This window comes from Lepisma saccharinum, chromosome 23, assembly GCF_977018435.1.
Source record: "Lepisma saccharinum chromosome 23, izLepSacc3.1, whole genome shotgun sequence".
Lineage (NCBI taxonomy): Eukaryota > Metazoa > Arthropoda > Insecta > Zygentoma > Lepismatidae > Lepisma > Lepisma saccharinum.
Window position 1 is genome coordinate 6,839,540 of NC_139251.1, and position 14,294 is coordinate 6,853,833.

At 35.7% G+C, this 14,294-nt stretch overlaps 1 protein-coding gene across 1 annotated transcript in view; it reads right to left on the minus strand.

The window, feature by feature from the left end:
* Positions 1 to 14,294, minus strand: part of LOC145977875 (uncharacterized) — a 469,373-nt gene that overhangs the window by 241,861 nt on the left and 213,218 nt on the right. The window contains exon 6 of the mRNA XM_083110208.1: positions 9,062 to 9,184. Within this exon, the coding sequence (XP_082966334.1) occupies positions 9,062 to 9,184 (123 nt within the window). The remainder of the gene's footprint in view (positions 1 to 9,061; positions 9,185 to 14,294) is intronic.

The following is a 14,294-nucleotide window of genomic DNA, read 5'->3' on the forward strand; positions in this document are numbered from 1 at the left end:
TTGGTTCCATGACGACCTATGTTTATTTTGTTAGAAGATCAAAAAGGACACCGAGACTCGACCAACGCACTAAACCCGACCTTTCTACGACTATTCGTTCAAAAGTTACGAGTGATCATTTTTTTGGGGGGGGGCTAACTTCTTACCCCTAGACCCCAGGATCACCAAAACTTGGTATACGTATTCTACACCTCCAAAATCGACAGGGGGTATCTAACGATACCGGATGGGGGTGTTTTTCGATATATTTTTTCCATAACTCTTACCATTTTCGAGATATTTGCGATTTAAGATTTTTTAACGCTGGACTTGGAAAATTTTCGATTGATGAAAAATTGGTTCGACCTATGTTTATTTTGGTATGGGAGGACAGAGGACACCGAGACTCGACCGACACACTAAACCCGACCTCTCTACGCGTACTCTACGTCACCAAAAAAAAATCGACAAGGGGAGATTTTTCGATAACTCTCACTGTTTCCAAGGTACTTAGGTTTTTGATAGACGACAACGACGGAGTCATCAATGAGTAAACGTCTGAACTCGGTGAACAAGTCAACTTTTTTCAGTACGTCAACATTTTTTTTCTCTTATTTCTTAGTGAATGGGTTAGGTGACTTGATACGACGAAGGCCTTCTAGCAATACGAACTTAGCTTAAGCCGGCGTAATTCGCTAAAATATCTTGAAATTCACATATTTCTCATACCGCCGTATCTTGTTCTATTAGACCTCTTCAAAAAATCGCCAATTAGTGAAAACTAATTGAGCACAACAGCAAAAGAGGTGCTAATAGGGCAAGCATATGGGGATATGTGAATTGTCGGTTTCTTCGATTCAGATAAATGGATCGAATTGAAACTGGGATATTTTGCATTTTTTTATATGATAGTTAAAATAACAGGTCTGTTTGGATTAATATATAAAATTTCTTATTATTCATATTAAACATATTTCTGGTATACTGAACAAAAGGCTTATATTTTGTATAAAGAAGTCTGATATTTGATACATCCAGGTTGTATTTGTTGTAATCTATTCATATTTAGAGTCTGGCTTATATTTGTCCCAGCCTGTTATACAAAAATCAATACGCATTAGGTTATTGCCACATCACGACATGGTGACGTAGGTCAGTGCTTCTGTGGATCAATACTTATTCTACATTCGTGCATATAAACAATCCGTCATAGTTTTATTAACTATAGAATTTTGATTTGAATCCCAAGAAATCTGATATAACATTCTATCAATTGTCGTAAGTTTAAAAGTATTTTTTTCTTGTAAATAGAATTTTATTGAATTTTGACTTGATTGTGCGTTTTATATTTTTCCCTGAGAAACCGAAAAACTTCTATTTAAATAACACCTCGTGAAAATGACAACTTGTATAACCGACTTACCACTTGAACTGCTGTACAAGATTTTTGAGTACAGTCGACGGAGGTGAGGCTTGTTGAGTTAAACAAAATAGTGCATGAATTTTGTTCACCGTGCAAGATGATTTTTATGGACAATCTTCGCAAAATAAGTGGTATTAAAAAGTTGCAGAATCCAGAGTCTCTTTTTCGGGCTGCAGGCTGATAGGATGGACGAGGCGAGGGAAGGAAGGAGACGATATACGTACGATTGGTATGAGTCAAACGCTGAAACAGACAACATCATCACACAACTCATTGCACTGACTGAGGCGCGAACTTTTTTTTCTAACCTGACATGATATATAAATAAAATACTATTACTAACAAGGAGATAAATGGATTAACTTTTGCAGGCAACCAAATCTTATGAAATATTGATAAAAGATATTAACAAATCAAAATTATATTAAAGAGGAAATAAAATAAAAAGTAGGCTTCATTCAGGAAATGCATGTTACTTCTCTCTAAGAAACTAAAAGTTAAAATATACAAAACAGTAATTCTGCCTGTAGTATTATATGGATGTGAAACTTGGTCTATTATATTGAAAGAGGAACATAAATTGAGAGTATTTGAAAATAAAATTGTTAGGAAAATATTTGGACCTAAAAGGGATGAGAAAATAGGTTAGTGGAGAAGGTTACATAATTTAGAATTACATAATTTATATTTATGTCCAGATATTATTAGAACAATTAAATAAAGAAGACTTAAGTGAACAGACTATGTGATACAAAACCCGAATGGGAGAAGAAAGAGGAGTTTACAGGATTTTTGTTGGGAGACCTGATGGTAAGAGAAGACCTAGACGAAGATGGAAGGACAATATTGAGATGGATTTAAAGGAAATTGCTAGGGATGGTTAAGAATATATAGATGGAAAGATGGAAGGCTTGTGTTGCTGCAGCTATGAATTTTTGGGTTTAAGAAGACTAGAGAGTTAGTTAGTTAGTTAGTTATTAAATCACATGGCATTATAAAAAAATTACAATCTCTGGTATAAAATGATTTAAAAAAATAAAACTTATTTCTACTTAAATAAGAATTGGGAGTACGTACATAATAGTATAGAATCAACAGTTAAATAATGTATAAACTAGGAAAAAGTAAGCAACGGTTCACATAACCTAATAGAAATAGACTTAGGTGGTTAAAGAACAGCATGTTTAGAAGTAACAAAAAAAAGAGATTACATGAAACGTAAAATCGACGCAATTGAAATAAAAGTATCAGAAGTGCAAATACATTTAGAAAGGCGTAGCAACCTAAAGTAAACTTGATGAAAAATGGCAGACTATTTTAAATAGATGGAAGAATTGTTTTAATGACTTTTTTAAATGTTCATGTAGGACATAAATCAGAAATAAAAGAAGCAGAACCTATAGTTCCAGAAACTAACTTGATTGAAGTTAAAGATGTTAAAAAGATAAATTATTCGAATTTGGAATACCTAAGAATCTTGTTAATATGTCTGACAAATATACAATTTATGAAAAGTTATAAAACAAAGATGCATCTTATTTATTGCTTTTTAATTTTGCCTTAGAATTTGTAAAGATTGTAATAGAATATATATAAATTTTGCTCAGGATAAGTACAAATTGAACTGTAACCACAAATTTTCAGAATCAAGAGGGCTAGAGAATTAATTAATTAATATTTAATGTAATAAAAGTAGTAATATAGTATTCTTATTGAGAAGAGAATTTCTACAAAACTTATTTTCCTCGTACGTTTACTAATAGCAGTTACATTTGACATATTTGACTAATCGCGAATCAACGTACGGAAGCTGTTGGAAGCAGTTTGAAGACTGAAATGGCTATGGAAGGACACTTATTATAATGTTAATATTTTAGTATAATGTTTTGGGAATTGCTTCTCGATAATGTTTGGTATTTAATTTAATCTGTTGTTAGATAAGATACATAATTATTAGAATTTAAGGATGGAAAATATGAACAGCGAATGAATGATACGTTTGACTAATCGTGAAGATGAGTATCACAGTACGTTTTATCGTTCTTATATAAACGTTGAAACGTTTAAGAACGTATAAGAGAGATGAGTATGAGATGAGCATAGATGAGTATCACAGTACGTTTTATCGTTCTTATACGTTCTTATACGAAATAAGAGAACAAAAATGTTGACGTACTGAAAAGTGTTGACTTGTTCACCGAGTTCAGACGTTTACTCATTGATGACTCCGTCGTTGTCGTCTATCAAAAACCTAAGTACCTTGGAAACAGTGAGAGTTATCGAAAAATCTCCCCTTGTCGATTTTTTTTTTGGTGACGTAGAGTACGCGTAGAGAGGTCGGGTTTAGTGTGTCGGTCGAGTCTCGGTGTCCTCTGTCCTCCCATACCAAAATAAACATAGGTCGTCATGGAACCAATTTTTCATCAATCGAAAATTTTCCAAGTCCAGCGTTAAAAAATCTTAAATCGCAAATATCTCGAAAATGGTAAGAGTTATGGAAAAAATATATCGAAAAACACCCCCATCCGGTATCGTTAGATACCCCCTGTCGATTTTGGAGGTGTAGAATACGTATACCAAGTTTTGGTGGTCCTGGGGTCAAGGGGTAAGAAGTTAACCCCCCCCCCCAAAAAAAAACTTTGATCACTCGTAACTTTTGAACGAATAGTCGTAGAAAGGTCGGGTTTAGTGCGTTGGTCGAGTCTCGGTGTCCTTTTTGATCTTCTAACAAAATAAACATAGGTCGTCATGGAACCAAATTTGACCCCTCTGTCGAAACATTTTCCAAGTCCAGCGTTAAATTGCAAATGTCTCGAAAAACAGTGAGAGATAGCGCAAAAAAATCCTCCCCTTTGACCCTTTTGTCGATATTGGTGATGCAGAGTACGTGTACAAAGTTTTTAGAGGTCCTGGGGTCAAGGGTGGGACAATTGCCAAAATATTTTTTTCATCGCTCGTAACTTTCGAAATGATGATCATAGAGAGCTGGGATTTCTTGCGTTAGCATCGTCTAGGTGTCCTCTGTCCTCTCCTACCAAAATTGGCATAGGTCGTCATGGAACAAAAAAAATGTTCCGAAAATTTTCCAAGTCCAGCGTTAAAAAATCTTAAATTGCAAATATCTCGAAAATAGTAAGAGGTATCGAAAAAATATATCGAAAAACACCCCCATCCGGTATCTCTATGTTTGTCATCAACACCTCAAAAAGGAAACAGGTTGTGGTTAATGACAGGACAAACATTAAAATTATTTGTGAATTCCATGATACACTCCCTCATAACACCATATGTAGTGTTATTCTTATAGGTGAAAAATCATATGTTTATGATGTAAGAAATGAGAGAGTCACAGAGCAATTCTAGAAGACTTTTGCATATTATATTGTATAAACAAGTTGAGCCTGGTCCTAATTCAGAACATTTCAGATCAACATATTAACATATTAGTACAAAAATATTTTAAACAAGTATTTAAGATTATATTTTACAGTGTACTACTGTGTAGTTAACTAAAACCAAAACAGTGTCGAAAAAAAAACATATTTTTAACAAACTTATAGACAACAATCTGGCAAATTCAGGTGTAGCCAAATCAATCTAAGAGGGGGGTCATACTTTCTCAAAAAGTTTTTCTGTACAAAAATCTTAAATTTGATAGAGGAGGACACTTAAGCAATAAGCTTTTATAGGCATCTTAGCCTAATTTTAGCACAGGCAAGACCTCATACTTTCTCGCTCCAGTAGTAGTACAAACACCACTACTAAAATAAAAAATACAACATCAAATAACACTAGAGTCGTTAGTACACGTTGCATGCATTACGGAGGTCCTCTGTAGAGTTTCATGGAAGTTTGAGGAAAAAAAACACGTGAAACTCTACAGAGGTGTGGTTATCTAACCGCAGCCGTTAGAACTTTTTTTTTTTGGTTGGGCACCACGCACCCTGGCGGGGTTAGGGGCCAGGAATCATAAAAAAAAACAATTATTATTTGTTTGTTTGTTTGCTTGAAAAAAACACGTAACAATACAGAAATAATGAGAGGCGCGCGCGTGCGCGTGTGTGTGTGGCAGAAATATCACATCGTTCCGAGAGGTTTACAAAGGTCTCGATATATAAACATGGCCGGACTTGGAAAATTACGATAAGGTGCATTCATCCTTCAAGGATGAAAAAGTGCATTTACTGATCACTGCTTTTCATCGCTGTGAAATATCGTCAGCGCAATAAATGAGGCGCAGAACGAGGAGAGAAAGTGAGTTTTTGAGGTTTTGGTGCGATTTTCTTAGAGGTCAAAAAATCTGGGTTGGCGTCAAAGTCATATTTATGATACTACTCACAGTGTCTGCACCCAGCAAGTTACAAGTGACCAGAGTCAAATTTTAAAGCGAATCTGAAGAATGATAGATTTCATCAGAGGCGGCTGGGTGGGCACTAGCTCAACATTCAATAGTTTAAGTGATAATTTTTGACAAACAAGAAACCTTATTGAATAAGTATTGGGATAGTAATACGTGTATCCGCTCCTTTTTAGCAATGTAAGCTCGAAGACAATCTGTATTCCATTTGTTTATATTGGCAACTTGGTCAACCGGAGTTATTATAAGGAACAATTTCGTAGATGTTCAAGTAACCGTTATAAAATTGCAAATAAAATATATTCACAAGCTTAGATATACTAACAACGAAGAAATAAGATCAGAGTTAATTTCAAATGCATGTGTATAGGGTAATTCTAGGAGTACACAGCTATATCAGAGTATTGAACTTCTTTTTGCAGGATAACGTTTACAATATTGACGCGACTAAATAATTAAGAACTGTTGCTCCAAAAGAAACAAAGGACGTAGTTTATTGGTTAGAGTTCTTGAAAGCATTGATTGTGGTTCAAGGTTCGATCCTCCATACTAGGTGTTCTTGTTTTTCTTTTTTTTTAAATCCCCTTCTATTAAACAAGGCATGGTGACATTATTTGTAATGGCAGTGTATAGTGGCTACATTGTTCTGCATATGGAATTTATAAAAAAATAAACAAATAAATGAATTGACACACGTTCAAAGGGATATTTTCATGTATAAGATCATGAATTCTGATACTCTAACGATAATTGTGTACTGCTTCAAAGACATTGACAAATATTAACAAATTATATTTGTGGCAATTCAGGACATACTAATTTTACCCCTTTTTCCACTCGAGTTCAATGCAAGGATACCTCCGCAAATATCGACTGAAAAGTTTTCATCATGTGCAATTCTCCATTAAATGTTTTCGCCGAGTCGTACTACCTTCGTTTTCTTTGTTACAAACAAGTACTGTTTGCACATTACATGTAGGAGGAGAGTTGCATCTACATTTCACATTGGTCAGCACAACTCCTTCTACTTACTTTCAGGAGCGATAGCTTGTAGAGTAGTGTTGTCGACCTCCGTGGCGGAGTGGTTAGCACAGCGCGCTGCAACGCCAGGGGTTCCGGGTTCGAGTCCCGGGTAAGGCATGGGTATTTGTGTTTGTCCAAAAACGTGAAAAACTGAGAATACTGTAAAAATTGAAAAGAGTAAAAGTTGAAAAAGTGTGAATGACGGGGGATACCACCGCGTAGGGGTATTCCTTTATATATATATGTATATATATATATATATATATATATATATATATATATAAAGTGTTTACCATTCAGAGCTGTCAATCTGATGGTCGTAGGTTCAAACCCTTCCGGTGGCAGAAAATTTTCGTAAGTTATAGACGTATCCCATTGTGTTCATTGTCCACGCGGTGTGAAACGTAATGATTCAGTTTGGAATTAACGATGAGGGGAAGGGAAATATTAAATTACAAAATTTCCATTTCAACGAACCGAGAAGTGGATAAAAATTGGATAATTCTTATAAATATTAAAATTACATTCATGTTTTTAGTGATATAATCGCAGGTAAAATCAATGATCTTACATGGAAGATTTTATCTTGCTCTGAACATAACAAAAGGCATTTCGAACCGATCTAATACATTCTCCAATACATTTCAATATGTTATTGAATGTTTCATGTCAATAATTTGACCAATGCATCAATTCTTGGCGCTGAGACAATATTTTCTGCAACTACCTCTTCTCTTCAGTCCCTTCTGTTCTTCTCTTCTCCTTCTCCTTCTTCTCTCCCCTCCTTCTGCTCTGCTTTTAACTCATATCGCCTTCCTTACTTTTCTCGCATCTTATCTCCATCCCACTCATCTCCACTCCTCGTATCTCCTCACCTGTCTTAGATTTCCGACTCCACTGCACTCTTCTCCTCTTCTTTTCGTTCTTCTCTTTTTCTCTCCTTTACTCTACTCTCCACTCTCCTCTTCTCGTCTTCTCTTCTCTCATCTCGTTTTCCTCCTCTTTGCTCTTCTTTGCTCCATTTTCCTCATCTCTCCTAGAATCTTTTTTCCATTCTCCTCACTACATCTCCTCTCTTCTCTTTCTTCTATCCTCTACTTTTCCTCTTCTCCTTTCGTTTTCTCGTTCTCCTCTCCTGTGTCACCTTTCGTTTTCTCTCACCTCTTTTCCTTTCTGTAGACTCATCGGCGATGAAATAACAGAAAACCTATTTTTTTCTTTGAGAAATAATTTTGTCACTTGCGATATAATAGTGATATTTTTAATAATTTTATACAATAATACTTGTTTTTATTTCTTTCGCCTATTTTATAAATATCTATTGTGCATGTGGCAACCCTGAAATTGAGCCTAACTCTACATGCAAACCACAAACGCCTTGTGTAAATTGGGTTGCCTAGTTTAAAATGTCGTTGTCCTAAAACTTTTGAGAGACACTGTACCACAACCAACACTTTATCATAGTCAATTTGGATCCCTCACTTTGGACTGTGTAAGTGTAAGTAAGTGTAGGTATTCCAAAACGGAATACTTTGGCAATATTTCATTTTAACTATTACGTTAAATCATTTTTGGGTCTTAAGTCCTTCTATCATTCTCTGCACCCGCCACAGTTGACCATGGGAATTGGAAAACCTTAACCCTTGTATGAAATATAGTCCAGACGTTCAGTTTAACAGTTCATTGATTATACCTACGTATACCCAAAAAAACTGAAAAACATATCACCACAAAAAATGCCCCATCATTCCATTAATTACGTAAATAAATAAAGTACTCTAATCTTATTTGTTAAATAAAAAATATATGTTGATCCTCAAGAGTTGTAAGTGTTTCGTACGGGGGACCAGTATGCTTCACCGCAAATTAACTAAAACTGTAACATAGTAACAGTGTATCCTATCACACTACAAATAAACTGAATAGTTGTAACCAGCAGTAAACAGGCATTCAATGATATTTTCTGTTGCCGCACTACCCTTGACTGGTCTTACGACGGGGAGCCTGCATGCTGGCAAGGGAAGTTGATAGCCGAGCGGGGAATACCGAGCAGACCGAACAGACAACAGCGGTGGCACCGAGAGTTACGATGTCGCGGGAGGAAGTGCTGCGCCCACCTCGATATACGGGCTGCTGTGTTTCTTTCTGTCTGGATTGGTCGCTTCCCCGCTCCCCACTTCCCTTGCCAGCATGTAGGCCGCTCGCTTTAAGACCACACAGTAGCCATAACAGGCTTGACGTCAGCATATTTCGTGATAAACTCGACAACATGTACTCACCGCAGAGAGCAGCATCCTCGTCACTTCCATCCGCACAGTCGTTGTAGCCGTCACACTGCCAGGTTCCCTTAATGCACTTTCCATCGCCACAGCTGAATTGGGTGTGAGCACAGGGGGCAGCATCTAAGGGGAGAAATTCCTTGTTATTTTGAGCAAGAAATACTGTGCGTTCATTTTGGGTCGGTGCAGAGATAACGCGTGACTGCAGACGGCACGGCATGGCGCAGATGGCGGCACTTTCGACCCATGACATCCTGCTTATTTTTACGCAAATATCAAAATTTCATCAAAAGATGCCGGGAATGTGTGAATGTGGTTGGCGACCACTTTGAATAACTCTTATAAAACAGGCGAGTACTCGTTATGCAATATAAATATATTTATATTATAATTAATATAATTATGCTTGCTAAAGATATGTGTGAAAATCAGCGGGACGTCACGGGTTGAGAAGGCAATCTTGTGCTCCATGTCTGCAGTCACGCGCTATCTCGGCCCATAGCCAAAACGGAAGCACTGTATTTATTATAAATTAAATGTGATGAACATCTTATAGAACGGCCGAATGCTCAGGAGGTTACCGTCTACATTGAAATATAATTATACCCAATACAACGTAAAATTGACATCGTTGTTAGCAATAATCAGATCATCGTGTCTATTAATGAAAATACCACATTTAGAGTTTACATACGGCACATTCAAACGTGAGATATTTTTTCCTATTTTCAAATCTGGCAATACTAATTACACTGGACGACAACAATTTATAACTTTTTCTCTGTTAAATGGAAACGAAAAGGTGATTCTTATAGGATTTTTTTCGCTGATTTCAAATTTGTTTACTGTTTTCTCTATTGGATTCAGATCTTTTGTAATACAACTTTTTTGTTGTGCTAAAATAACTTTGCTTGATTCAAAATGCTACATATTCTGCATGCTGACCTAAAATATACTGCGAAAGGATTTTCGGCTGTGTTAAGCTTAAGGAACATTTCCTTTGAGATTCCAGGAGTATTCTGCTAACATTCGTGGGTTCCATTACCTTGACAACTGTTTTCCATGTTTTCCATAACTTGTTGTTTTCCAATCCATGAGCACACCGAAAGGCACGTGCCAAACTCTTTCAGCTACACATAACAGTGTCTCACATGAAGCACAGCAGATACGAGGAGCCCAGATTTATCTTGTTGGAAGCATTCTCCATTTTAGTCCCTTACACTCCGCCATTGTCGGAGGGGAATAAGTCCAAATGTTAGAGCAACAAATAGATTTTAGGAACACATTACATGTTAGTTTCGGGTCATTCCATGTCAAATCATCCAGAATTTTGTGAAAATGTCACCCCCTATCCCCAAATTTGATGAAATTCGGTATACTTACAGAACTTATAATTCTGATTACAAAAATTACATTTTTTTTGATTGGTCATGGGGTTCAGAAGTTACGCACTTTTTAAATTCACTGTGTACGCCAGTTTCGGCTTCACTTTGATTGACACACATTAGGTTATAAATTATCATATCTTCTCTCAGTTTTGCCGTAAAAACTTCAAGTTTGTTTTCGTTTGTTCAGAATAGTTTAAGCTTTCATTTAAATATAGTTTCAGATGAGTATATTAATAAATATGTATTTTATGCATAGTTTCATGTATTTTTTTAGAAAAATAAATGACTTACTTCAAGAGCGAATTTCGCGCAATGACCCCCATTCAATTTCCCCCCAATTTTATTTGTAGATAGCTCAGAGTGGGTACTAATGCCTGATGGAAAAATTAGGATGGGCGGTTCAGAGACAGGGTAATAAAAAAATCATTTGCATCAAATGACATTAAGACTTTATCTTATTAAAAATGCTTATGTATTTAGCACAAAGCCTGAAGTACAACATATTTAAGGTATAATATTCTAAATTTCTGTTCACTGTGTGTGAAGGTAAGCATGGGCGGAAGCTGGCGGGGGCAAAGTTAAGAATATGTCCCTTCCAAATTTTATAAAGTAAAAGTAAAGTAAAGTAAAGTAAAGTGCTCCCCTGTGCATAGCACCACGCCATGAAGGCGTATAGAGGATGTGGGGGTAACGCCCCTTCCAAATTTATAGATTAATTAAAATTTACAAATAATAATTACAGTGGAACCACGATTTCAAGTTCCTTGATTTTACATTTTCCTGCATTTTACGTTCAATGTTGGTGGTCCCAACGTAGCAAATTGCTAAGAAATATTCCTCGGTGTTACATTTTCTCGCATTTTAAGATTTTTCAGCTTGGTCCTCCTGAATAACGTAAAATCGAGGTTCCACTGTATCTAAGTTTCAACTGTCTTCAATTTTTTTTAAAAGAAATTATAATCATCATTATTAGCATTCCCAAGTTTAGTAAATTTTCATCGAGAACATTCTTCTATGAATTTTATCTCAATATGGAAGTTATTTTTTGACTACTCTTCACGCGGATACGTAATATGAAGTAAGAATAAATAATACACATTTTTGCTGATTGAAGTCTTTCCAAATGGAGCTTTCTTGCCACATACCACAGAAAATCACTTTGTGACGGGCTGGTTGGAACAGTTAAAAGACTTGTATAGACTTCCACAGTAATACGTAACAAGTGCGGTAATGATGTACCAATCCCGTAGAAATATTATTCACTGCATAAATTTCTTATTAATCACGTAAGGTGAAATGACAACAACCCGCAGTACAATGTGTCAGTACTATGTATACAACAGCTCGACGAAGATTAAGTATGCACTATTTTAAACTTAGGCTATTTACAGTATTCGATAAGTTACTTTTTACAAGTAACCGAGTTACAGTTACTCATTTAAAAATTAACTCGGTTACAGTTACTGGTACCTTGAAAGTAACTTTGAGTTACTTTACAGTTACTGTGAAAGTAACTTACAGTTAATGATCATTAATTGTGTATAGAAATTACACACAATCAATGATCATGAAGGCTAGCGTTTGTAGTTGCGTTTACTTATGTTACTAGTACATAATATGTCTTCATATATTTTCATTACTACTGCAAATAAATGATGGAACCCAGAGTCAGCTTTGCTTGAACAATTTTCATTAAGGAACCATTTGATTGCTGACCACGGTATTTTGAATAGAGTGCCATTGATTTCACTTACACCTATTTCTTTCTTCTATTCCAAGTTCAAAAGGATCCAAAGATCCACTCCTTCGACAATGACTTTTTCCTAGCTCGACCACCACATTCCAAACGAACGCAGCAGTCCACCAAAAACACTGAAGTTTTCACATACAATTACCATAGAAATGAATTGAAGTAAAGCGTGGATGTTCTAAAGTTAGCATGTAACAAAGCATAGTTTCCTTGCCAGGCCAGCAATTCCAAGAAAATCCTTTCACCTAGCATCCAGAGAAGGTACATATATTTTTTTATACGTAGTTGGGAACAGAATTGTCAAATTTCGCTCTTCCCCTACTACAAAAAGTAACTCTGTTACCGTTGTTAACGATAGAGTTATTTACTTTCAAAAGTCGCTAGTTACAGTTAGAATTCCTAAATAGAAAGTAACTGTTACTTGTAATCAGTTATTTCCAAACACTGGTCGTTTAACAGACAATTCAAAAATTATAAGTGCTGATGAATGTGTGAACTGTACAACAGATGTATGGTTTGACTGTTGTGAAGAAGTGGCTTTCTTCATTCCAGTCCTAAACAGTTGTGTAGTAGCTTGCGTGTGCGACTCAAACTTGTTTGTAGGTTTGCTTCAAAAGTCTACGTGAAAAAATGAAATGCAGCAATTAAATTCTTGCATCCACTTGATCTATCAACTTCATACTACTAGCCACAAAGTATTCTGTGTCCAGTGGGCATTAACAACACAAATGGAAGGGCATATGTACTTAGTGATAATTCAAATACTTTAGTGTGTTCGAAATGATCAAAATATTCTTCTAAAATGTGAACGGCAAAATTTAAAGTTCACTAATTTTGACAATGCATAGAGTACAATAGAGTAAGTATTATTTGGTACTATCTTCATAGGCGTAACTTGGGAAATATATTTTATTTGTAAATTTTAAAATTGTTAATGCCCACTGGACACAGAATACTTTGTGGCTAGTAGTATGAAGTTGATAGATCAAGTGGATGCAAGAATTTAATTGCTGCATTTCATTTTTTCACGTAGACTTTTGAAGCAAACCTACAAACAAGTTTGAGTCGCACACGCAAGCTACTACACAACTGTTTAGGACTGGAATGAAGAAAGCCACTTCTTCACAACAGTCAAACCATACATCTGTTGTACAGTTCACACATTCATCAGCACTTATAATTTTTGAATTGTCTGTTAAACGACCAGTGTTTGGAAATAACTGATTACAAGTAACAGTTACTTTCTATTTAGGAATTCTAACTGTAACTAGCGACTTTTGAAAGTAAATAACTCTATCGTTAACAACGGTAACAGAGTTACTTTTTGTAGTAGGGGAAGAGCGAAATTTGACAATTCTGTTCCCAACTACGTATAAAAAAATATATGTACCTTCTCTGGATGCTAGGTGAAAGGATTTTCTTGGAATTGCTGGCCTGGCAAGGAAACTATGCTTTGTTACATGCTAACTTTAGAACATCCACGCTTTACTTCAATTCATTTCTATGGTAATTGTATGTGAAAACTTCAGTGTTTTTGGTGGACTGCTGCGTTCGTTTGGAATGTGGTGGTCGAGCTAGGAAAAAGTCATTGTCGAAGGAGTGGATCTTTGGATCCTTTTGAACTTGGAATAGAAGAAAGAAATAGGTGTAAGTGAAATCAATGGCACTCTATTCAAAATACCGTGGTCAGCAATCAAATGGTTCCTTAATGAAAATTGTTCAAGCAAAGCTGACTCTGGGTTCCATCATTTATTTGCAGTAGTAATGAAAATATATGAAGACATATTATGTACTAGTAACATAAGTAAACGCAACTACAAACGCTAGCCTTCATGATCATTGATTGTGTGTAATTTCTATACACAATTAATGATCATTAACTGTAAGTTACTTTCACAGTAACTGTAAAGTAACTCAAAGTTACTTTCAAGGTACCAGTAACTGTAACCGAGTTAATTTTTAAATGAGTAACTGTAACTCGGTTACTTGTAAAAAGTAACTTATCGAATACTGTAAATAGCCTAAGTTTAAAATAGTGCATACTTAATCTTCGTCGAGCTGTTGTATACATAGTACTGACACATTGTACTGCGGG